General features: G+C 39.5%; 1 protein-coding gene across 1 annotated transcript in view; it reads right to left on the bottom strand.

The window, feature by feature from the left end:
• Positions 1-5,065: 5,065 nt before the first annotated feature.
• LOC125311531 (exportin-5) overlaps positions 5,066-25,613 on the bottom strand; it is a 46,511-nt gene continuing 25,963 nt past the window's right edge. Inside the window, exons 14-33 of the mRNA XM_048269692.1 lie at positions 22,429-22,557; positions 19,810-19,925; positions 16,091-16,246; positions 15,948-15,989; positions 15,666-15,755; positions 13,465-13,664; positions 12,745-12,844; positions 11,993-12,174; positions 11,784-11,884; positions 11,609-11,705; positions 11,396-11,532; positions 11,191-11,288; positions 9,584-9,630; positions 8,813-8,919; positions 7,511-7,579; positions 7,327-7,430; positions 7,111-7,218; positions 6,714-6,851; positions 5,852-6,016; positions 5,066-5,681 (exon numbers count right to left, since the gene is read on the bottom strand). Coding sequence (XP_048125649.1) covers positions 5,526-5,681; positions 5,852-6,016; positions 6,714-6,851; positions 7,111-7,218; positions 7,327-7,430; positions 7,511-7,579; positions 8,813-8,919; positions 9,584-9,630; positions 11,191-11,288; positions 11,396-11,532; positions 11,609-11,705; positions 11,784-11,884; positions 11,993-12,174; positions 12,745-12,844; positions 13,465-13,664; positions 15,666-15,755; positions 15,948-15,989; positions 16,091-16,246; positions 19,810-19,925; positions 22,429-22,557 — 2,342 coding nt within the window. The 3' untranslated portion in view covers positions 5,066-5,525. The remainder of the gene's footprint in view (positions 5,682-5,851; positions 6,017-6,713; positions 6,852-7,110; positions 7,219-7,326; positions 7,431-7,510; positions 7,580-8,812; positions 8,920-9,583; positions 9,631-11,190; positions 11,289-11,395; positions 11,533-11,608; positions 11,706-11,783; positions 11,885-11,992; positions 12,175-12,744; positions 12,845-13,464; positions 13,665-15,665; positions 15,756-15,947; positions 15,990-16,090; positions 16,247-19,809; positions 19,926-22,428; positions 22,558-25,613) is intronic.

Here is a 25,613-nt window from a genome sequence, read left to right as displayed (position 1 = left end):
TCTCTGTTTTTTTTTTTGCAGATCCTTACACGGATACAAACTATCATACAGAGCAGTGCTACAGGCACATTGTATTCTATGAATGCTGTCTTAATCACCAGACCCCTATCTTTCCCCTGTGACATCACTGGCAATTTGCCAATCTTCTACAGCAAATTATGGGAAAGCCTTACCCCTTTTCTGCCAGTGACTTTACAGCAAGATCGCTGACACATCATTGGACCTAGCCAGGCAGAGAGAGATGTGTGTGACTACACAAGCTATTACTAAATTTAGTAACCAACTCGTCTGAATGCAACAGTATAAATAGATAAACGTAATATAAATCTTTTGTTGCTTATTGCATTTAGTCCAAATTACCATGAAATCATACCAAGCCACTTATTACATATGTACAAGGTGTATGCAGTGTTTCAGAAGGTGAAAGTTTATTCTGAAATATACTTCAAATCAGGTTATGTTGATATCTAACTGGCTTCTCTGAACCGCTACTTGCAAGCAGTTTAAGAGATCCCTGGCCCTTTGTTGTAGCCTTTGATTTCTTGACATTTCCCAAAATACCTGTCCCCACTTGATGTTGTAATGTTTCATGGCTAAGTGTTTATTGATATTTATTTTTATTGTTATATTCATATTATGTAACAAAAAAAGGAAAAATATCCATGTACTGGATGATGGTACAAGGCCACAGTGAAATGCAATCAATAGCTCTTTATTAAATAACTACTAGCTATGCCATTGTCGTAATTGTAATTATTTCTCATATCTATCTAACACCAGTTATTCTACTACATGCAAACTTACAAGACTTCAAGTGATTACTGTAGTTATTGAAATATTTGTTGTAGATCTGCTAAGATAATCTTACTGCACATGTTGGTTGTATGCTGAGGAATAATCAGTTGTGTGCAGGAATAATCAGATTGATGACCTAATTTTCAATAGAATAATAAATTGACTTTCACATACCAAGTGGAACATACTAGGTCCTGGCCTACTTGGCCCATGGTATGCTCAAGGATGGTATAGGATTTTTATATGAAAGATGACTATGAGTACTATCTTGTTAGCCTTCAGTTGACATAGAGCAGCCCATAAGGGAGTAGACTGAAACATTTCCTTGAATATTTCAACAAATGTTTCCTAGGATAAATGTGAAAAAACTACATTCAGCATTTCAAGTACATTCCCTCTACAGAACTAGACCAAATTACTTTAAAACAGTCTGGCCAGGATTTCCATGTCATGACCACTTAGTAGAAAGATCCAACAGCATGGGCAAGGCCACAGTAAATCTGTAAAAACTATTTTCACATTGACCGAGTTGTTAAAAGCAGAAAGTATGCACTGTAAACATGACAACAGTGGTGGGGCCGGCTACTCACCATGTCAGAGCAGAGCTGCTGCTGAGACAGGAGATCCCTCATGCCTGCTGAGAGACAGAGAGAAAGGCGGGGTGTCTCTGAGAAGGCCTCTGTCTGGGTGCTGATGTGAGATGGGACACCTGCAGGCAGTGCGGCAGCCTGGCGCTCTTACGAGAGACTGACACTGGGATGCTGGTTGCTGCTGCTGCTGTCCCGTGGGGGGTGGATCCACCCCCTCCACTCCTCCACTGCCCCTCCTCTCACAGGACTGGAGAGGTGGGGCATTTACAGAGCATGCTCTCTTGCTCTTTATCCCTCACGATCAGTGCTTCCCTTCCCTCCTCCTTCACCCTCTCGATAGTTTCCCCCTTTTTTACTTGGTCTCTTTGTTGATTTTCTCCACCACCTTGCTAACAAGGAGATCCTGGTCGTTAGGACAGAAATAAGGCAATGGTGAACAGAAAGAGTTCATTTCAACTACAATAGTGTGCTAATTGTGTGACACTGATACAGAAACTTTGCATGAATCTGTAAATGGAGACCATATCACCAATGTCACCAGAGATTAACTCAGTTGAGTTTTTTTGCCACTGGATGACATGATAAACAAAATGGATAGGAGATGGAAAACAACATGAGATAAGTGGGTTGGGTAGGGACCAAACAGGGATGAGAAAAGAGGGGACTGTGTGAGGGACAGGGCAAAAGTAGCCAAATCCATGATCTGTGGCAACGCAATAGGCTGATGAGACATCCTCCCCCTTTTTCAGACAGAGGCATTAGGAAACCTGACTGTGTGCTGCTAATGGCAACCTAGAGGGCAAGCTAGGCTTTAAGTACACGGCACATCCATAGCACAAAGAATGGCAACACAAACCTTACCATCTGTTGGCTTATCCATTCCAGACCGCTAAAAGTGTGTATGTGCGTTTGGGGGAGGGGGGTGATGTCCTGGGCATAATTCCTCATCACGTAGAGTAGTATAGTTTCTGTCAAGACTACATATATTCCATTCAAATATTAAGGAGGGGTCTAAATAAGTGCTTTGCTTCAACATTTGCCTTTCTTGACAAGGATGAGATAAAGCAGGCCTCTCAGAATGATGCTTCTCCATGTAATTGTAGTGATTAAAATATTTGCTCTCAAAACTTTGAAAGCATGTAGCCTGTAATTATTCTCCTGCATGTTCGCCCATGGATTGTTTTCTGTGATGTCTGAACTGTTCAAGTGCACCTTTGTGTGCATATGGCAGTGACATTGCGGTGGAAGGAGGGTGTGATTGGCATCAGCTATGCTTAACAATATTTAACATCCTTGCATTCAATATATTAAAACCATAAATGTTAAAATATTCTCCTCGTCATGAGAGCCAGCCAACTGGAATTAGTTTGTGCATACTTAATGTTGGTAAAGATGAAAGCCATTTCACTCTCATAATTCATAATTACTTACAGTAATTACTGTATGCACTGTGATGGTGTGATTCCCTTGTCTGAAAGAATTCCCTAATGAGCTACCTGTTTGTAGGCTATTGGTTTCTGGATACTGACTTGAAGCAAAATGTTACTATAAAATGCTTTTCTAAAACCCAGTACGTGGCATTATAAACACATCGATACATTTTATTGTATAGACATAATTGCACCAATGAAGCAATATGACATTGAAGTACAAGCCCTGTGAGTAGTTCTTTCATGGTGTCTATACCGTGACATTGCAATCACCATTTTCTGATGAACACAACAAATAAAGTGCTTAACACTACCCCCAGGTGGTGGCAGTCTCCAATATTCTTCACGACACTATAAAAAAGGCCTTTTTGTTCCTCTCTTTAAGAGTCAATAGGCACTGGCGTCTGTAGATTCATCTGATCCATGAACCAATCTAGAGGTATAAAGCATCTATCAGCTCCCCAGCAATCAATTAAATTTAAATGTGCAACAATCTGTTGGTGTTTGCATTCAAAACTGCCTGTAGAAACAAGGCAAGTGATTGAGACCCAAAAGTGGTTCAGCAGAGATCGTGGGCAGCTAAACTGAGGTATGAAGTTTTGTTAAAAATTATGTCTGTATTAAGTTTTTCTTCTTTCTGAATGAACTTACCTCACTTCAAGGATGAATTTGTTTAATTTTGTCTGTGCAATGATTATTTGCCAAAACATTATTTTAATACCCATTTTAATTCATCATTACCAGAGGTGCCAATAATTGTGGAGGGGAATGCATACAGTATGTGTCATTCAGGATGGACTATTCATGTCACTACCTGGCAGCATCTTCCAGTTAGAATAAACAATTCTGACTGAAATATTCAGTTTCCCATTTACTCCGATACAATCAAACGGGTCATGGAGCAACATGATTGGAAATTTGAAATGTAAATTTGTCCCAAATATTTTCCTATCAAATATAATTTCAAAAGTTTACCTCAACTCCATCAATCGGATTACATTTTGGATCGGGGCAGTTCATTCTGACTGGTGAGCTAGACGTCAACTCAATTCCTCACTAATGCTGTCTAACATCAAAACAAGTCTAATGTCTAATGACATTAGAAAAACGTGTCAAAACAAAAAACATGTCAAAAACGTTCCTCTTAATTTAATGCAAGTCATGTCTTGAGCTCAAGTCATCACAATAAAAGAGTTAGGCCCAACATAAATTCTATCCTGAGGTAACATTGCTTTGACCATTTGAACTAGAGAAAAGTAGAATCCAACAATCGACGCAACCCCCTTGTTAGTATCATAGGGTATCTACAGGTCACTGTTACTGCCCCAGTCAGTGCAAGTTGTCAGGTCTTTGAGCAAGTTGTCAGGTCTTTGAGTCTTCTTCATTCTTTTTCAACACACCATGGGCAAGGTTGATGCACGGATAAAGCCTAACCAATGGCAAAAGAACTAAACAATCAAATCAGCCAAGTTTCCAACTAGTGATAGCAAAGAAAGAAAACTGGTCCTAGCAGAATCCACAATTTCATGCTTTGAAATTGCGGGAAGTAGGTGGCTTCAGACCAGATCACCTAAATATGTCTATGGAGAAACTAAAGAGGCTACAAAACAAAGATGGTCTAATCAGCAGGCCCAAGCAGTGTTGAGGTTGTATTTAGTGGCAACATCCAAATTCAAGAGATAAGTAAGTATAAGTAGGCCTAAGTATATACTCTTTTTGATCCTGTGAGGGAAATTTGGTCTCTGCATTTATCCCAATCCGTTTAACACACTCAGCACACAGTGATCACACAGTGAGGTGAAGCATACACTAATCCCGGTGCAGTGAGCTGCCTGCAACAACAGCGGCCCTCGGGGAGCTGTGAGTGTTAGGTGCCTTGCTCAAGGGCACTTCAGCAGTGCCTACTGGTCAGGGTTCGAACCGGAAACCGGTTACAAGTCCGAATCGCTAACCAGTAGGCCATGGCTGCCCCTATATCGATGATTCAACAAATAAGCCCACAACACTCAGTGCAGTTGAGAAACCTTTTCCCAAGTCACTGAGCCACAATGTGCAACACCAATGTTAAGGAATATTGCAGAATATTGAATATTAAGGGATCGCACAAGCCAGGAAAAGTGAAGTGGACTGAGCCATCACACAGTATGTAATAGGGCTGGAGATGGAGCACCAATGAGTGAGTGGTCTTGTGAGCGCACCTTCACTTGTTTCTTGAAACATTTTGACAAAAAGATTATAATTCTTCCAAAGTTGACATATAATCAAAATGACCATAAACTCTACATTTATTAAAAACAAAATATAAACAGTTTTTACTGTACATCAACAATCTTTGCAATCTTCATGAATGTAATAAAGAGGAAATATGGCAAGATCAGTGATATGTTAAAGGAAAACAAGGAATGTAGTGCAGATTATTTTTTCAACCTTTCAAGACGCATCGGACAATGGTGAATTTCATGTAGGATCTTCGAGAACTAAAAGGTTTCCTACTGAAGACCATTTGGACTTTACTCCAGCCACATCTTCAGCTCAACCTTTTGGGACTTTGAGCTGCAAAATGTTTTGTTAATGGTGAATAGGTCATTGGTCAATGAATCTACTACTTTGTGAGACTATGCCTTCCAAAGACCATTGACCAGTGAGGACTGGATGAAGAGTCTTGTGACAGTTTGGCTATATGATATCTGCAAAAATGACATCTGGATCCTCAGATACCATCTGGCTGAGGGCAAAAGAGTGCAGTCAGGCCTGTGGTCTCATTACTCTCTAGCAGGTCTCTCTTTGAGTCAGCCTTTCCCACTTTGAAGAGAGATGGAAGGTTCCGAATGTGCACCTCCTTTTTAAACTGCTGGCCCAAAGGTTTCTGGTGGATGGAGAGACAGAGCTCATTTAATATAAACATTTAACATAATTACTGCCATATTACCATATTCATGAATGTAAACCTAGTTTAAAAAATGTCAGTGTACTCTCCTTTTCCATATTTTATTTTATTTTATTTTATTTTATTTTATTTTATAAGATTAACCTTACCCCAATAGAACCAGCGATAAGCTTCTTGAACTGTTCTTTCCTCTTCTTTTCAGTAACCTTATTAGCAGCAGGGTTCAGAATCCTCTGGTCAAACTGGTCCAAAGCCTCCAGCTGGATGTTGGGGATCTGAGTCATGACTGCCCGCAGCTCCAAATAGCGTGGTCTCTGAAGTACAAAATGATAATTCATATGTAGAAATTATCCAACTAATTGACAGTATTCACTACCATACCACTAACTATCACCACAACCCAATAATGTAAACATTTTACAATAATATAATAAGTCCCAATAATGTAACAGAATGTTGGTTTCAGAACCAAATAATGTTTTAATTGCCAATATTGTAATAACTCGGACAGTGTTTTGGTACCATGCCCCAGTGCTGCAGCACAGTTGGAAAGTACAACACAGCATAATGGAGAGTCACAATAGCCACGTTTACATGGGCACTTCTAGTACGATAAGAAACGGAATAATGGCATAAAAATTGTCATATAAACACCTCAATTGGAATATAAATTCCTGATCCGATCAGAATTTTAATCGGAATGAAAGAGGTGGCGTAGTCCGCTCCTATTCCGAATGAACACCCATGTATACGGTCATTTGGATTGACTGCTTCTCAAGGAAAAGTAGGCAACAACGGCTATTCCAATCAAAGATTCTAAAGCGCTTGAGAGTACCTGATCGGAATAGAACGTAACCCATGTAAACAGACGGCACACATTTTTCAATAGTTGAATAAGAATGACAAAAAAATTGTCCAAATCAGTACCTGCAGAGGGAAAGCACCAAAAGATAGTGCTTCTGAAAGACCAAATATTCACAGTACTCAGTTCTGGTGTGCTGTAGGACTTACCAGGTTCTCATACATAAGTAGTGCAAGCTGTGTAAGGGTGGCATTAGAGCCCTCATGTTGTCCGTGAATCTGTAGTCCTTTCAGCACACTGACATACAGCCATGTCACTGCCTCTGGTAAGAGGTCCCTCCCCACCACCTAAACACAAGAAGGTTTGCCACTCAGATTTGCACAACACAGCTGGTGGAAATGTACAGGCTCTTATTTACTGTTATTTAATTTTCAAAAATCAGCTTAAAATATTCAGATGAATTGGATGGAAATTCAACTACTATGTAGAGAACATTATTCCTTAGGAAAAGACGTGTGATGCATTTTGTATTTGTATTATGCTTAGAACAGAGAAGTGAAAGGAACAGGAAAGATAGTCCAGGCTTATCCTCAATGAATCACAAACCTGTCTGAGGAGAGTCCAGCAAACCAAAGAGGCAGTGCGGTGGCAGATGCTTGTGTCTTTCCAAGACAGAGACGTGAAGGCAATGGTCAGAAGATTCATGTATATTTCCTGTGTAAAAGATAAAAAGGGGTTCAGGCAGGATTCTTCAGAACTAGATTATACTGTACATACATGGGAACACCCACCCCACCAAGTTCCCCTGTTTTAATTGGTCACCTCATGTTTAAGCAAGCACTTCCCAAGATCAGTAAGTTCATCTGCAGAGTTAGCAGAACTTAGCTGGACACCCTGAGAGGAGTCTGTTGCCATCATCTCTTCTCCTGCCAAAAGAAGCCCATCATTAAACTCAAGACTCAATACATTTCCATACATGAAACCACATTACCATATGAATGTTTACCGTTTATGTCTGCCGTCTCCTCTTTGCTTCCTATAGCCTCAGGTGCTTTCCTTGATATACATGAAACAACTGATAGAGGGAAAAAGGGCAAAACACATTAACACTGGTAAATGTCAGCTTGTGTACCTGGGGCCTCCTGTACAAAGTTTGCGTACGCACAATAATGTTGCGCACGTCATCTTTCACGCTCACGGTCGGGTGTAATGATATGTACTGTAATAGCAAATTAATGTGTAAATGTGCGTTTCTCACAGGGTTTAACGTCAACTTCATGTTGCACATTTCCAATCAGTCACTGCCACTACTGTTTTTTTGTTATTAATTACAGATGATAAAAGACGTAAGATTCTCGCCATTTCGTTGGATAAGACCAATTCTTTTTTTTCATTTGATTTCAATTGTTACAGTTTGGAGCAGGTTCGAGTATGGATGGATCCACAAAGGAGTTTTCATTGTTATTAATATTGCGGGATAGGCCATTTTGTCTTCGCGGAGGTCTGCGCTCTTGAGTGGCCTTCTAGTTAGCATATTAAAATGAGTGTGATTGAGGGAGAAAAGAGGGTGGAGTGTAGTGCTTGTGCATGTGCGCTTAATTTCACGTTAATTGGGATGCACAAAGAAAAGCTGTGTGGAATGCTGCGTACACAGTTTCATATATCAGAATTTTTTTGTGCCTACACTAGTTTCCAGATTTGCACGTACACAATGTTTTAGTATGAATTCCACCCAAGTCTTTGTACATGAGGCCCCAGATCTTAACACTGGAATTTTCCTATCCAATAGCGAGTTGACACCTCTAAGCACCGACGTACACACCTGGTATTAGAAGGTCCTCTGCACACGTCACATTATCAAATCTCATTGCTCCGCTCTATAGTTAATACACATGTACACATAATGTCTGATTGGAACATTACTGATACTGCCTTAGATTAATAAATCTGCTAAATGAATAAATGTAATTTGATTTGTCTACATACAGAAAATGTTTGCTGACCTTGAAGTGATTTTTTTCCAGAAGCAGCACAATATTGGTATCAGCCAACTGCTGAAGCCATGCGTCTGTGCAATTATTAGACTTTCTCTCTCACTTCATTCTCTCTCACACGCAAAGTCTAATATGACAAAATTTAGTAATAATGTGTTATTTTTCCTTAAGTCGTCTGAAGTATCACACACCTATTTAGAACTGTCAAGTCGCTATAGGATAAAAAAAATCTGACTAATGTCATTAATGTCTGTAGTGAGCTTCAGTATGTATGTTAGTTAAACTGTTTACATTGAAAAGCTAAAGTGACTTACTGAGTAGATCTAGGAGCTCCCTGGTCACAATACGCACCAGCTGTTCCTCCAACATCTCTTGAGTTACCTGTGTCTCCTCCAAAATCAGACTCTCCTCTTCTGCACCACTGGGAACACACAAGGAAATGGTTATTTAAGCAGGATATCCACTTGCTTTTTTGCTGTACAAATTCAATTGAAGACCTTTTAAAGACCTTAAAGGAAAAAATAATATGTTAACCAGCATAGCAAAAGGTGACCTAACCTATGCAAGTTGAGTGCCCGGTACCTATTTACAATACAAGCAAATAGGCATTTGACACTGTGGAAATGGTCATTGTATATGGTCACACAAAATACAGGTAAAATAAAAGAAATAAATAATATTAAAAAAAAATGTGTCCAAGTGACCTACCTTTGTCTTCTTCTAGTCTGTGCCATTGCTCACAGAGAAAGTCCCTCTACTCAATAGTCTTCTGTTCCTTATGTTATGCTATATTGCCACAGGTCTATCTCTGTAGGGAACTTTTCTATGTAGTCATGCGATTATGATCAGTGACTTGCTCGGCCATTACTTTTGGACACAGACTTCACGCGACTGCATTTTCTCCATGCAATCGACTAGTAGGGACTTTCTCGGGAACGATGCCACACCCAGACGGTATACCCCCCCCCACCCCAACACACATACACCATTACACCATAACCCCAAACCAAATGGGACTTCAGGAAATGTGAGCTAATGTGGCAGTGAAGGCCATAGGCATAGCATCTCCACCTTAGAACTCTTACCCCAGACTACTCCGTTGGTTGATGATCTGCCATCTCAAGGTAAGTCTCTGTAACAAGAGTAACAATTCCCAAATATTTGCCAATCAAGTCTCATTCAAACACACGTTAAACAGTAAAGCTGTACATAATTTCATTTCCTGCCAGTGTGGTTGTTTATGCAACCACAGAACACTACTAGGTTGCAGTAGTTGTCATGCAGTCCGAGTATATTCCTACATCTAGCAAAAAGTTCATGCTGCATATCAATTCAGTTGTGTTATGCAGCATTCTGATATGCAGCTAGAGTATTAATTAGAATGGGTGTGTATGCTTGTGAACAATTTCTACACTTTCCTCTGCTTCTGTAACTTACTATTATGGTGTGATATTGCATTTGAACATTTATCTTCATTGTGGACAGATTTGTTAACTCAAGACATATTAAAATACTGCACTGCCCCAGCTGTGTAGACGTCATCTTCATCTTAAAAATATACAATTTCTGTTTACTCATTACAGTGAGTGTGTTTAGTTATAGTCAGTTTAGCTATATCACTGGAGGGTCATTCCGTGTCAAATCAGATAAGGTTGTTGCTGTGCTGTCTCAGATTTTCTTTAAACTTTGTCTACATCATGAATGGGTCCCAAAACCAAGCCTTGTAAAATATTTCCGTTGAAATTTCAGCCTGATTTACAACCTGAAAAACACATTATGTGGGAATCCATGTATTTTTCGCATCCAGACCAAACTTGGCATGTTATGAGACAACAATGTTCTCAGTATGACCACTTAAAGTTTGTATGGCATGCTTATTGATTTTCTATAAGGACCATGATTTGAAAAAAGTGCAAAAAGAGTGACATTGAAGGTTTTACAAACTGTTTTTTGTATCCATGTGGTATCATTTAAGTAAGGGATAATGTATAGAACGCCGGTCATTATTGGGAAAATAAGTCCAGACAGGGTGTGTAATAATTAACAGTATCCTGTGCCAATATATGAGGTCCCCACAAAAAATAACCATGAATATATCAAGGATAAAAACAAGGGAAGGTCATTTTAATTTTAAAAAGATTAAAATAGTATGTGCTGTAGCTAATAGGAACATTAACATCTATTGCATCATTATCATTGTATAGACATTTAGTGTACACAGAGCCAGTGTTGTACCACAGATTAATATAATACATACTGCATTGGTACTGGTACACTAAATCATCAAGCATTCTATTCCAACATAGACGGTCATGCTCTTACTAATTATCCCATATACCATTTTATCCCATACAAGACAATATGTTTGTTTTCTATCCAACAAAGTTTGGTCAGGCTTGGAATGCAACTTTCTAAGATATTAATGCAGAAATATGGCTTCCAAGATAAGGCATTTTTGAGAGTGTAATAACTAAAAAAACTCAAGGGTGAAATAAAATATGAAAACGCTGAAATGAAACAAAAATATTTTCAGGTGTTAGTTTTCGGACCTAAACATAATGCAGACAAACTTAGAGCAAAATCTGAGACCATGCAGCAAGTATTTTACCAGATTCTGTCCGATTTGACAGGGAATGACCCTGGAGTAAACTAAGACTTGGAAATGAAAGTTTAGCAGGAAACAACTTTTCACCTGCAGCATGTACACAAATAGAGGTCCTAGCAGGGGGCAGAGTAGGCTCTCATAATAATCTTGAGGACAGGAAAGGACCAGCTGCTTCATGAACACCCGTGAAAAGTAACAATAAGGAAAAGAACCATAATACAGCAATAGTACAGAAAACCGTTATCAAACAATGTTGTTACGTCTGAAGCAGATAAAGTCATCAAAAGGATATTTAGCAAAGGGCGAAGTCTGTGGTCTGGAACATTGTCTAAATTGCTGAGAACAGAGTTGGTGATCTGATGGGTCAGCCCATCAATGGTATAGAAGTCCTGCACAAGGGAGGGACCCAGGCTCCCCAGCACATGAAAACTACAAAAACAATGATATAAATGAGAGGAAATGGGACACAGGTGAAAAAGAGTTTTCACATGCCACTGAAACTTACCAATTGTCATAAAGGGTACAAAAGAAGCCTTGCATGCGCTCCAGAGCTGTTTTGTATGCAGGGGAGTCATAGACATCGAGCACAGGTTGCGGCAGGCCTGCAGAAAAGACATCTTCAGTGGAGTGAACAGTGAACAAGAATTGTGTAGTCTTAGCTGTAAGGGTGATATTCTTACCCAGTACTAAATTTTTTTCCACATCCATGACCTCATGTGCTCTAATGAAAGTCTCACTGAGGCGAGCCATGTTTTCTGGTAAGAACAAGCTGTTATGGGTCCTATAACAGACATGAGCAAGCAGGCCTTTAGTTAAAATACAAACAAAATACAAACTTGTGAACAGTGCTGAGGGTAATAATATCTGTAGTGAAGCGGAGTACACAAACCTGATGAGGCCTAGGAGATTGGGCAAAAGGGCCAAGACCTGAGTGGCGCAAGGATTCCTGAAGATAGGGTCTCCATTAGCGGTTTGACTCATCACAAACCCCCCTGAGTGCGCTTCTTGTGGATCAGATGGCCAGCGGGCACGCTTTACCACACCCATCAGCGTATATACACAAAAACTAATCTGGATCAGGAAGGGGTAGGAGTAAAAAACATCAATTTACAGAAGAATAAATTGTGTAATTTAGGCCTCATAATCAGTAGTAGTTTCACATGCAATGCCAATTAGATCCCCCAAATGCAGCTGTACTGCATATTATATGACTGGTGACACTACAGCTGAACAACGGACACCACTCATTTCTTTTTCACTTCTTTATTAGAACAAAGACTAGTGTGACGTCAAGTTCCTGACATAGACAAAAACATACTGGAAGGAAAATTCAGTACTTGAAGAGATATCTCTGCATGCCTAGAAGAAATTACAGGCAACTGCCATTTTTAGAAAAAGCTTGACTGTTCACTTTTACGTATGCCTATTTAATTGCTAACCAAAATATGCCCTTCCCCTGCACATCCAGGTCTTTGGTCTGTTTTATCCAGTGCAATAGAGACAAAGTTACTAAGCCCTGTGATCATATAGTAACGCCATTTATTAGACAGACAAATTCACTTCACATAATGCTACTGTATACAAACTCGTATGCACTATACTTTCCAATAAAAGATTTTCCCATGATCAATGTATGCTTACCCGTGAGCGACTGATGCCAAACTGATCCTCAGTGCTGGGGTCACTGATGACCTGATCAGCACCGACATGAGCCAGAAATAGAGCTGGGTCCCACAAAACACTGAAACATTCATGAGACTGGTTAGGGAAGTGCAGATAGAAACCACAAACAATGTGTCAAATCAATGACGTAGCTACGCTATTGCCTCTACGTCTTTTTTAGTTGCGTCTCCTGTGTCTGTGTAGCTCACCACAAGGGTATCTGACAGTGTACAATCGGATAACCCCGTTATTGTAACTAAAATATGTCTGTGGTGATTTGCAAAGCCAGCAAGGAATCAAGTCAGCAAACTAGCATGTAAGCAAACTATTCGCAGTAGGGAGCTGAAGTACAACGTCCATCAACACATGGGGGCGAGTTGACCAATCATAGTTGTTGCAATCTCAGTCGCCTTGACATGTTTCAGGCTACGATGTAGGGTTTGGAGTAGAGAACATGGTAATACAGAGGCTGTGCGTAGCTACTGTATTGGTTCAGAATTGTTGATGCAGAACCATAAATAAAGCATTATGCTTCCATTTATGTCTAAATAACACATGTCTACCCCTACGATCATTATTTGAGATCAATGACAGTTTTTAAGTTCAAATTGTAGGAATGCAAGCCATGCAAATACAAAGATATTTATCCACATACTACACATACTGACAGACATAACACAAAGCCTTAAGTGCACAAACCTCGTCATCTCCTTGGAGAGCCAATGAGTTCTGACCGGAGCCATGAGCTCCTCCAGAAAAGCCTCCTGTTTACTATAGTCTTTAAATTGGTTACTGATCAGAACCAGTGCTTCCATCAGAGCACATTTCTCCATCTGAGTCAGCAACAGATCATTGGCAAACAGCTTCTTCACATGTGTATAGAGCATGTCAAAGCATGGCTAAAAACAAACAAACACAAAAATACTCACACACTAACTTACACTTACAGAAGACAACACTTTCTCTCTACTCTTCTTTTCCTTCCCTCTTTTGAAGGCCATCATGTCCAACCTCTCCCTCTAACTCTCTTGCAGTCTTGATTGTTGATTTTGTAAATAATCATTTTAAATAATCAGTTAATGATTATATAACCTAGAAAGTAATCAATTCACCACAGCATTTATACATAGTGAAATGGTCGATATGCCATCAAATGTTTGTCATTAGCCTTACTTAGGCTACTTTGTTTCAGTTGGTCTCTGATTATCTGCTGCATGAATTGAAAGCATCCTCAGGCAAAAAGTAACGTGGTAGTTCTTTTTTATCCCCTCCCCTGCTCTCTTAAGGAGTAAAGAGCATCATACAAATAACATATAAAGTCTACTCTTCACATCAAATATAATTTGGGTGTGTGCAATTTACATGATTTTTTTGTTTTTGCATGTGAAAAAATAGACGTGGGCTCTGCTCTCTTAAGGAGTAAAGAGCATCATACAAATAACATATAAAGTCTACTCTTCACATCAAATATAATTTGGGTGTGTGCAATTTACATAATTTTTTTTTTTTGGACATGTTTCACGCCTTAAAACAAAAACAATTTCTGAGCCTGAATTATCAGGCATTTTTGAAGATGTCATAGGCCTTATGGACATTTATTAGCATAGCCTAGTAGATAGATAGATAGATAGATACTTTATTGACCCCTAGGGGAAATTCAAGCAGAGTAAGCATGATAATACATGCATACATGCATTGTTGGAACAAATCAGACAACAAATAAACTTGCTTGAGACACAGGCTTTTTCAGGCCAACATTACAAATGCAAGCCTAGTCTACCCTATTTTATTTGATGAAGTTGATTTGAAATGTTTTAACCTGCAGCCTAGGATACTTGCAGTTTAACTAATCATGTTGTGAGAACAGTGTTCCAGATGAGGCCATTCTGAAAGTTTCTTAAACAATACATCATGCCAATCAGCATTGCTTTAGTCTTGGAATGACACATGCCAGTTTAGGAGCAATTCATCTTTAATTCACATTAGCCTTTACTATACTGATAAAGTTCTGTGTTAAAGTTGTCTGAATTTGCTTCACTTTTTGCCCACCTAACTTCATGTATTCTTCATCACAGAAACTCGTTGTAGCCTATACAGTTGAACACAATAGCCCACGTCTATTTTTTCACATGCAAAAACAGCAACATAAGGTTAGCAATCTAATATTGCTGAAGTCACAACATGTTGCTACACTGCTACACTAATTTACACGTTTTGAATACTTAATTCTCAAAGTTTCAACTATCCCACCTGTGACATCCCTAGACATCTTTCCTGGTAGGCTCACATCACTATTCCAACTGACATTTCAGACACACCTGCGCTTGCACACACGTTCACTTTAAATGGGATGAGAACCGTGAACATAAGTTTCAAAATAAAGGCGATAGTTTATTTTTTGAAGCTTCAGGCTTTCTCTTGGGAAGCTGTTAGGCCTATCTTCTCTAATGTAGCTGGCTAGACCATGTCATTGCCACATACACAAGTGGGGGCAGAATTGTGTCAGAGTGACAATGCATTGGTTGATTTGGTTACAAAGTCACAGGTTAAGTTATTGTAATGATGCTATTAATAAATAATGAGCTGTAAAGTAAAGCCAGACTTTTAAAGTCTTTTTTTTTTTTTTTTAAAGGATATCAACTAATTATTGTTATCGTCAAAATCACAAAAAATATCGAGATTTTATTTTTTGTCCATATCGCCCACCCCTAGTACCCACCTGACCTGTTGGTCAACCTGCAACCATAACTGACTATAATACATATTGATATTTTTTGAATGAACCAGCCCTAATACAGATATAATAAAGCATTTAAAAATATAAACGTTCATCCTGTTAGCTTGAATTTTAAACCATGAGTGAAATATGAGGGGAGAAAGAAGGAACAGCTGTCAAATACCAGGATGAACTGTGGATAGTCCCGACACATCTTGACAATGGAAGAACAGGCATGTCTTCTAACATTCTTCACAGCTCGTGTGCGGGGTGCCTAAAAACACACAAGTTCAAGAGTGGTTCAGCCATTTTATTACTGACTACTTTTTTCTGTCATTCTGGCCATTATTGACACCTTCACTACAGCCACACATTGAGGAAATCAAAAGTATTTCATTTCATCGTCATGTGTGTTCATTTGGTTTTATAGTCATCTGTCAGTCAATGAAACGGAAGTACATCTGACCTTGTTTTCTTCTACCACTTCAAATGTGATGGCGGCAAACAGCTGCAAAATGAGAGCATAACTCTTAGTTTACCTTCAACGACTACAATTGACAACTGAAGACACTAATGAAGCTGAGGGTGACACAGATTTAATGAACATACCTTAGAAAGCACCTGAGGAAGAAGCTGTGGCTTGTGTGTGGCATATGGGAAGAGTGAGGAAACATTGGTGAGGACACAGGACAAAATGAGGGGGTCTCTTGTGTCATAAGACAGGACCATCTGTAGCAGCTCAACGCCTTGTTCAATAGGAAGTCTCTGGACGAAGGAAAGAAGGGAGGCATCATTATAATTCTCTCAACATCTTTTACTTTTGCAGCTTCTGTGGTTTGCAGTTCTGTGGTTCAGGAGAGACATTCACACAAAAATGTAAGAAAGGCCTTCACTGCACAACGTTGGCAACTATGCCAAAACTCCATAAAGCTCCTTTAAAGTAACAGTAAGCAACAATAATGCAAAAAATCCTCTCTTTTTTTCGGTGTAGTGGTCAGGTGAATTAGTTTATCACCACATCATCACAATTGTTTTTGCCCTTTTTAAATAATAACGATAACTGAACTCACCCAAAAGCTTACAGTGGTGGACAAGGTACACACCCCTGGCAAATATTGATTTAATGTTGCTTTTCTCTTGACCAATATGTTTGTTCTGACTGAAAATGACACTGCCACATGGCTAAAGGTTTAGTCAACTTTTTTTATATTTTTATGAAAAATGGCATGTACAAAATTATTCATAACGTAACCTTCTCAAAGTAAACGATAACACTAAAGCAAGGGGCTACATTAAGATTTTTGGAGGAAAAGATCAGACAGTCTGCCGAGAGACCTGCCCTAATAGGCGGCATTGGACCATTAAAACACACAATGATCCAAAACATACAACCAAACAAGGCAGAAAACAATATCAACATTTTAGAGTGGCCCAGTCCAGGTCCAGAGTCAATCCGTCAAAAAAGTGAGCACAAGGCCAGAGTGATGGCAAATAATCGTTCCTGCCACAAACCCGGATTGCTGTTAAAAAGGTGGGGTCTAGAATCATTGTGGAGAGATGGAGAGGCTAGGTATTATAAGAACCATTTTGAGAGCTGTGAATGCAAATAAAGATGTTTCCATTGATTATTTAAAAGGGTTACGACTCATTTTGGACATGCCATTTTTCATAAAAATGTTTAATTGCTTTAAATGCTTCTTTTTTTGGTTCCATGTTTCCATGTTTCGCATTTGCTCCGCATATCCATCTGGGAACTTTCCGTTGGCGAACGTTTGGGAAGGGGCGAAAATATTGGTTAGCTGATTGGATAAACCATGTGTATCACCACCTATGTTGGTGATAGACGGGCCAATCAGATCAACAAAGTGTTCTTCTAATGACATTTTTTAACATACAAGTTAGGTAAGTAGCTAACGTTAATGTTTTTAAACTTACCATTTGTATGTGACATGAACCTCATCAACGACAATCCCCACCAAGTTTTCATGGTAGGCTACACTTCTGAAGAAAGCATATTCCTTCTCGTTAAGTAGGCTAACTAAGATTCAGGGCTACCAAACACTAACTGGAATTGGCTGTGAAGGATGTCTGTGTCCTTCATTCCTCCCAGCTACATTGCAGAGACTCCTAGCTTCCCCACGAATACTCGAATATTCGGATAAAACTTCAGCGATCGCTATGCTCATCTCATCCGTGGAAGTCGCCATGTTGTTTAGATTGAACAGTAGCTTCTCGTTGTGTCACACCTAAACCCGCCTCAAAACCAACGCTGATTGGACATTCGTTTGGCAAACTGCTCCAAATTTTCTCTATCGGAGAGATGCCAGACTGATCTGCGAGTGACAATCTGAAGCTTGTGAGATCAGGATGGTCTCACGAGGCTATGTTTCTATCACATTGTCTTACAACCTTTAGCCATGTGGCATAATAAATAATTTTGTTCTTAACTTTACATGGTACCAGTGCTGTAGTCAAGTCACTATGCCTCGAGTCCGAGTCCAGGTTTGAGTCCCCAGTGTTCAAGTCCAAGTCGAGTCCACTACTCATCCGAGTCAAGTCCGAGTCGAGTCACTATTGATCCACGTCGAGTCCGAGTCGAGTCCCTATTGATCAAGTCGAGTCCAAGTCCAGCACTAAAGTAAGCATAGCCTACATGTCGTTCCATTTTTTCCCATTGCAGATAAAAAACCTTAAAAGCAAAACGGACAATCTTCTGTCTCCAAGCAGGGGTGCAATCACTTGTGTGAAAGTAGTATTGCCAAATTTCTTGCCAAACCCAATGTGTTGTATTTATTATATCGGAGAGAATACCATAGCCTATAGGCCTACTCATAATAAATGAGCAATCCACATCCCAATCACACAGGCCATTAAGTTACATTATGCTGTTACTGACTGCTGACAATTGTACTCTGTAGGCAGTGTTGTAAAAGTTCATACTTCACAAGAGCTAGATGGACATGGACTGGCCTATTTTGTAAGAGGTAGTGTGGATCATAAAAGGGCATCCCCCGGGCATTTAAAAAAAAAAATTATGTTGAAATAAATGTTTTTTTAAGCTGCCATTGCCATAGGCTACTATCTGCTACGATATTCATCTGTTAGAAATAGAACAAGTTGCTATTTCCTTTTTTTTTTCGTGCAGTGGATTAGGCTATCAAATCGCTCGTTTGAACAGTAACAGTAATCCACTGTTGGTTTTAAATATAGTTGTTTCTGGCCTACCCACGAGAGGTTCAGTTTGTCAGTTTCACTTGCGCAGACACGTAGGCCTACATTGACACTCTACATGGACACTCTACTAGGCAATTTAATGTTATGCTTCTATATTTTATGACACCAAAATTAAGAAGTATGCTATATCTTGATCGGGAAAACTTTTAGTTTATTTTTCTTTCAATCTGATAATAGCCTGCTGCAAATTAACAGACAGAAGCACGGCAGGGCACGCCCTAAATGAAAATGAATGAATGGAACCTCGCTTCTCGCGTCAGTCAGGGAAAAAACTGTTCACCAAGTCACGATGATCAGCTATCCAGCAGCAGTGTGTGATGTTTAGCCTAGGCTGAGTGTAATCTTAGGTAATGTCATGTATGAGAACTAATATTGCCTGGCAATACTACATTGAAATGGCGGCGGCCATGTCTCCAGGCATTTTGGTGTTACGTTAAGTTAACGTTAGTTTAGTAACGTTAATTTAGATATTAAAATCATATAGCAAATTATAGCCTAATGACATACTACAATTCTAGCCTTATGATATATTACAAAAAAAAGTTGAGTCCTCGACGAGTCATCGCGAGTGCAAATGCATGAGTCCGAGTCCAAGTCATTCAGTGCTCAAGTCCAAGTCAAGTCACGAGTCTCTAAATTTAGCTAATGACTCGGACTCGAGTACTACAACACTGCATGGTACACATACATTAACCCTTTCTAGCCTCATTTACACCCTGAACCTAGCCATTGGTCACTTCAGATGTCTACACAAGGACTCGTTTATTGAGGGAAGGTCCTTATGTAAGGCCAACAAAAAATTCTGAGATGGGTGATTGGAGATAAGTTCAGATCTATGTCATCATTCAGGGATGACTTCCCTTTGGTGAATGTCGTGTGTTCTTCAGAGAACTGAGGTTAGATTCATAACCATACGCTCTGACATCATATTAAAATTCATTTTGATAGTATAATGTGGTCATAAGGAAGACATTACATTGATGTGAAACAAGAGAATAAGTCTTTTCCTGCCATGAATTCTTAGTGCAGGGGCAGGCAAGTCACAAGGATGATTATGAGATAATTGAGCCTGGCCAGATGTAGAGTACCCTTACCTGTTTCTCCAGAATTTTGAAAAGCTGACCCACCACACTCTCAGTGAAGAAGGTCATTGCATCCCATTGCACTGCAGAAGGAGAGAGAATGGAGCACAGCCCTTCCCCTATCTTGGCTGAGCACCAAAAAACAAACAAAAACAAATAAAATGAGAATGAATCTCAATCTCAACTAAACTGAATTTTTGAGAAAATGCTAAATATTCCCTTGACTGATGTATATTGAACAGGGCATAGTACAAGTGAATAGTTGCACTGGTGTCAGTCAATGTGTGACATTGTTTCAAGTCAAGTTTCAAGTTGAAGTTTATTGCCATTTCAACCACAGAGTTGATAGAAAAGTGCCTTGGTGTGCTCACAACTAGCCTGGCTAGCGCCACCACTTCTCAATGAGACGTGGTCTGGGAACCAAACGTTAATTTTCTCGTATTTGAAAAAAATGCCCAGATCCGTTTATTGGGTGCCACGGATGTCTATCAAATGCGTCTGTGCATAGCTCATCATCGTCTTGCTTTCCCCCCTGTTCTGTGATTGGTTCCCTATCTGAGGCAAAAATTAGGGCGGTAGTTTCCAGGCTGCCTTAGCAGCGTGAATCAAATAGCGCAAGACAGCATGGGAACACCCAGGGTAGCTCACAACACAACATGACACATCAAGATGATACCAAATACAACACCACATGAACAGCTAGCATAAAAAAACTAGTTTTAAAATTCTGAGTGTTAAATACACTATTTTAATGTAGTTTGGGAGGGACAGAAATACCATAGGCTAACAGAGGGCTCGTCTTCTGTCTGACTCAGGTGACGTGAACATTGACTACCTGCAAAGGTTATCAGTTCACTGCTTGACATTACCTTGCATGGACACATATTTCACGTTAACAATGGAGATGCTAGGAAAACTAACTTTCGGTTAACAGAGATGCAGATCATCTCCCAAATTAATTTCTTTGCGCAACAGCCCACATTCTGCATTCCCACCAGCAAGACGAGTGATTTGCGACGATTTACCTGTTAGACCTACAACAAGTCGCGATTTCCATTTTGGTTTCGTCCAGTGGATTAGGCTATCAAATCGCTATGCTGTTTTCATGGACAGTTACAGGAATCTAGCCTGGCCTTGGCATGCCTACGTACTTCCGCTCGATTTCTTTTCCCTACAGTACTCCGTCTGGAATAGGTTGATTCTCCCTCGTTTACTTCGGAGGTTGGGCAGCCGAACCAACCAGCGAACAGAGGGCGTCCCTGAGAGCGATTACGTTACCCAGGCATGGTGTTTCAATTACTACGTCCCCGCCCCCAAAGCAGACGCTTGGAATACATCAACGTAGGGAGCGAAAAGGGCTTATACTTATGAAATCTTTGAGAAAATGTGAATAAAAGGCACAAATAAGGTTGGTGTGAGTTATTTTAGCTCTTTCTAGTTTAGCCTATTAACAGGAGTGTCACAGTGGAGTAGGATGTTATATCGTCAGCTAAACTTTAGTCATAGATTTTGTCACTTGAAATAGGCGTGAAATAAGTGAAAATCTTCTTGTTCTATTGGTAAATGCCAGTTAATTATGCTTATTTGAAGTAGTATTTCCACAAAACAAAAAACTTTCACTTGTAAGATTTGCCAACAGAACAAGATTTTCACTTATAGCTTAAATCGTATTGTTTTTTGCGTGAGGGCATCGTGATACCTTTCTAGTATCGGTACACCGTGCAACACTCTGACATGTCAACTGTTAGATAGAAGATTAATTAGTTAATTTTTTTTAATCGTTTCACAGCCCTAATTATGACTTCATTTCTGCTGTTCATTTTCTTTTTTTTTTTAATAGGGAGGGAGGCTGACACCACTCACATATTTTGTTTGATTTTTCACTAATTTTACACATTTAATTGTACTCTGCTAGATTTTACTCTGCAGTCACCTTAATAGTTGAGCCATTTTATTCTACATTGTTATTTTAATCTGAAAACTTGGTTGCCTAATGTAACAATGTTGTAGACAACAGCTGATTTTGTGTCCCGTCACTGTAATGTTTTGGACCTACAGAGACTGGCTTTTCTGCTTCATCTCCCAGGTTACTGAGAATAGCATTCCCACACAAACAATGTTTTTTTCACGGATCTGATTCACAGGTCACACTCTTAGGTCGGAAAACTTCTAAATTCCAGACAAGGAAGTTGTCCTACTGGGCAGGACCTTGGTTGGGCTCAGAGGTATTTTGGCCATTCAATGCAATGGGAGTACATAATTTGGAGCAAGCTCTTCTAAGAAGGTTGACAGCCAAAGGGTCATATCGTTGGTCTGATTTAGCTTAATACTTTATGAATAATCATAAGTTATGATGTTTGGTGTGGTATGCTATTTAGAGTCTTAAATCATTTTATTTTCTGGCATTCTGGCTGGTAAAGTCATTGCCGGTCAAGCTGGCAGGGAATCAAATTTCTTTGTGGTGTCGTTTGAGGTAGCTCAATGATTACAGGGGTCTGTATGTGTCATTACGAAAGCTGTTCTATTATATTAATCACTGTGTTCACTTTTGTCATCTTGGCTAGCTAATGTTAGCTACTTACTCAGTCACAGCTTATTGTCCAAAAAATTATTTCAAATGTAACAACTTACATGTTGTATTTCCAGTGTTGATGGGACTCATAATCTGGTATTGCAACCATTCACTGGTGATCAGAAATGCCTCCTCGGGAACAATTCGACATGCCAAACGAACCACCTCACCCTGTTGAGCCCTAAAAGCTAGAGACATCACATATAAAAATAGTGCCAGTTATACATACTGTGGGCATGCATATATATATATATATATATATATATATATATATATATATATATATATATATATATATATATATATATATATATGGGGTGTAACGGTACACATAAGTCACGGTTCGGTTCATACCTCGGTTCGGACATCACGGTTCGGTACGAGTTCGGTACAATGGAGGGAAAAGCAAAACAAAAATGCAGAAAGCATTTTTTTTTTGTACATGTCTCAGGCTGTACCAGAAAAAATCCACTTAAGCAAGACCTTCAACATCTGTGTTTAGTTGTATATGGAAGGGTCTACAATTTGCCTCAATATTTTTTTTATTGTGTGTAAAGTAATAATCTAGCCTACTAACTGAAAATATCACACTATTTTGCCTTTTTTTAAAAAACGAAATTGCTCCTTTCATTTCATAAACAGACTACAACTAGAAGTCACGTGACTTTGCCCTTTGACGTTAACTCACCGTAGCATGGTTTGTTTATTAGCCTGGTTAGCGTTGTCACTTTATTTTACTGTCTATGCACTTAACACTACCAGCTCCTCATGTGAGAAGTTACATGTTACCCCAACATACAAGGTAATTACCACATTGCTATAGATTTACATAGCTTTCTGTCATTACGAAATCATTGAATTTAAGCCATAGGTTTCGGCCCTATTTGTATGTGTATCCAAAGGCTGCTGAAGCGCAGGGGAAGTTTTTTCCCGTTTTTCCTCGTTTCAGTGATTGGTAGCCTACATCATCTGGGTGACGGCTTCGAATATGTGTAGCATTTTTTCCACTCACATACCCAACAACTGCTAAACAACGCCAACACACAGTTTCATCTTATCCACCACTCTTTCGCCTGTACTAACGTTACTGTAACTGAAGTTCTCAAACTTGTGATCTTAAAGAGACCAGCGGATCCTCTAACTCTTGTGGGTCTAACCTTAGTGCTGCTAATGACTGACGGACTCGACCGACGACCTGACAAAAAAAAAAACCCATAGGCGCCAAGAGCTTCAGAGCTAAGGCGAGGCTACAGATTAGCGTTAGGTGTCGCCAAAGAACTCCTGTAACTCTCGCTACTTAACAGTAATTGCGCATGACATTAATTAATCCGCACACAAGTTTTATGTATTTTTATACCGTGTATTCTCCGTGTAAATTCATGCACCGAACCGTGACACCCGTACCGTTTCGGTTCAATACGAATACATGAACCGTTACACCCCTAATATATATAGATGGCAAATATAAAAATATATAAACGAAACCGGCAGAGGTTTCGTTTTCCGGACATTTTGATGATATGCCGGTCAAATATCCTATTATCGCTTCTTAATTAGTCAAATTGAGGGAAACTGGAGACAGGCTATGTAGCTTAAAGAATTACATAATCAGGCTGTATAGAATGCAACATGTTCATTAGCCTAACTTAAACATGCCTAACAAGATCTAGCCAGTATCTTTTCATGGACAGCAAGAGTCCGCTTCGTTCGTTGTTTTAAAAAGGCTACGTTGTTTGTTGCTGCTACCCACGTTATCTCCAGTGGTGACTGTTCAACTTACACAGATGCGCACACACAAGAATGAGCGCTCACACCACTACCCCCTAATGCTATGCCTCTTTATTTGAGAACAATAAATTAAGAAATGTTTCCAATTCTGGGAAATGTTTAGTTTCTTTTTCTTTTGGCCGCGGTTCAATGATACCATTTATTGTGCCAGAAATTATCCGCGGACCAGCAATCTCCTCGTCGAGGAGGCCCTAACCCTGCAGATCATAGACAGAGAACGCATAGGCCTACTGTATGCTTTGGGTAAAGAACACTTTGCATGTCCAGTGTAGGCTACACAGAGAATGATAGTGTCCTGGAGCAGGCCGCACCCCCCGCAACTCCACTTCCAATGTCACTGATTCCGAAAGATAGGCCTACGCCCAACAGCTGACACTTCTGCTTTTTATCTGGTGGTGGTGGAGTTGACCGGACATCTGAGGCTTCAGACGTTACCAATTTATCATCATCATCATCCATCGCGTCTGGCCCCTGAAAAAACTTAACTTAATTCTAGTCTGCCTGGGCCTGGCCATGTTTGAACCGCCTCACTCATTTGTTCATTGTTTAACATTGACGTTTTAAGCGTGCGCTTCCTATTTGAAATGCAGCATAGGCTATGCGTGTTGTTTAATAGCTTACTTTTCAAACGGTAGAGCCTGTTCATTTAAAAACATAGCCAGAGGACGTATAATATAGGCTTACATATTAAGGCTTATTTTCAAATTCAGATTGCATTAGGGGACGGGGTTATTAGCCAATTTCAATCGGACAATTTGACTGGAGAGATTTAATTTTGTCGGACATTTCATTTTTTTTCTCGGCCAATGTCCAGTAATTACCGGACAACGGAAACCCTGACACACACACACACACACACACACACACATATATATATTTATTATACGGCTCTTCACAATGCTAGTAGAACGCTCCATTGACTTGAATGGGATTTCCCAATGTTCTACGGTTATTTTAAGTCTAAGTTATTTTCATGTAATTACCGCTGTCAATGGCAACGGGTTTTGTGCTTCTGATTTAAGTCTTTCATATCACTCCGCAAGTAGTCCGGTCGCTTCTTGCATTGGAACTTCATTCAAAAGTGAAAGCAGACGGTTGATCAGCTGTGTTCAGCGCATGTTGCAAACTATTTGTTTCTCAGCAAAAGCCATGACGAAACGGTAACAACAAATGAGAGTCTTGAATGAAAGAGACATATCGTGGAGTTTATTTTTTCGTTTTGGGAGGTAGCCGTATAATAAGCGGGATAATGTATAGAACGCCAGTCATTTAGTGCTGCCACTAACGACTAATTTTCTAACGACAAATTTTTCGATTAGTCGACTAATCTAAACAACTATTTTTTTTTTTACAAAAAATCAAGTGTTTGTCATTTCGTTGTGTCCATTTTATTTTGAACTCAACTGAAGGGAAAACATAAAATATAGATCACCCTACTTTTGTTAGAAGCTTATTA

Source organism: Alosa alosa, chromosome 18 (assembly GCF_017589495.1).
Source record: "Alosa alosa isolate M-15738 ecotype Scorff River chromosome 18, AALO_Geno_1.1, whole genome shotgun sequence".
Lineage (NCBI taxonomy): Eukaryota > Metazoa > Chordata > Actinopteri > Clupeiformes > Clupeidae > Alosa > Alosa alosa.
Note: the sequence above shows the minus strand (reverse complement) of the source record. Positions and strands in the feature narration are given on the sequence as shown.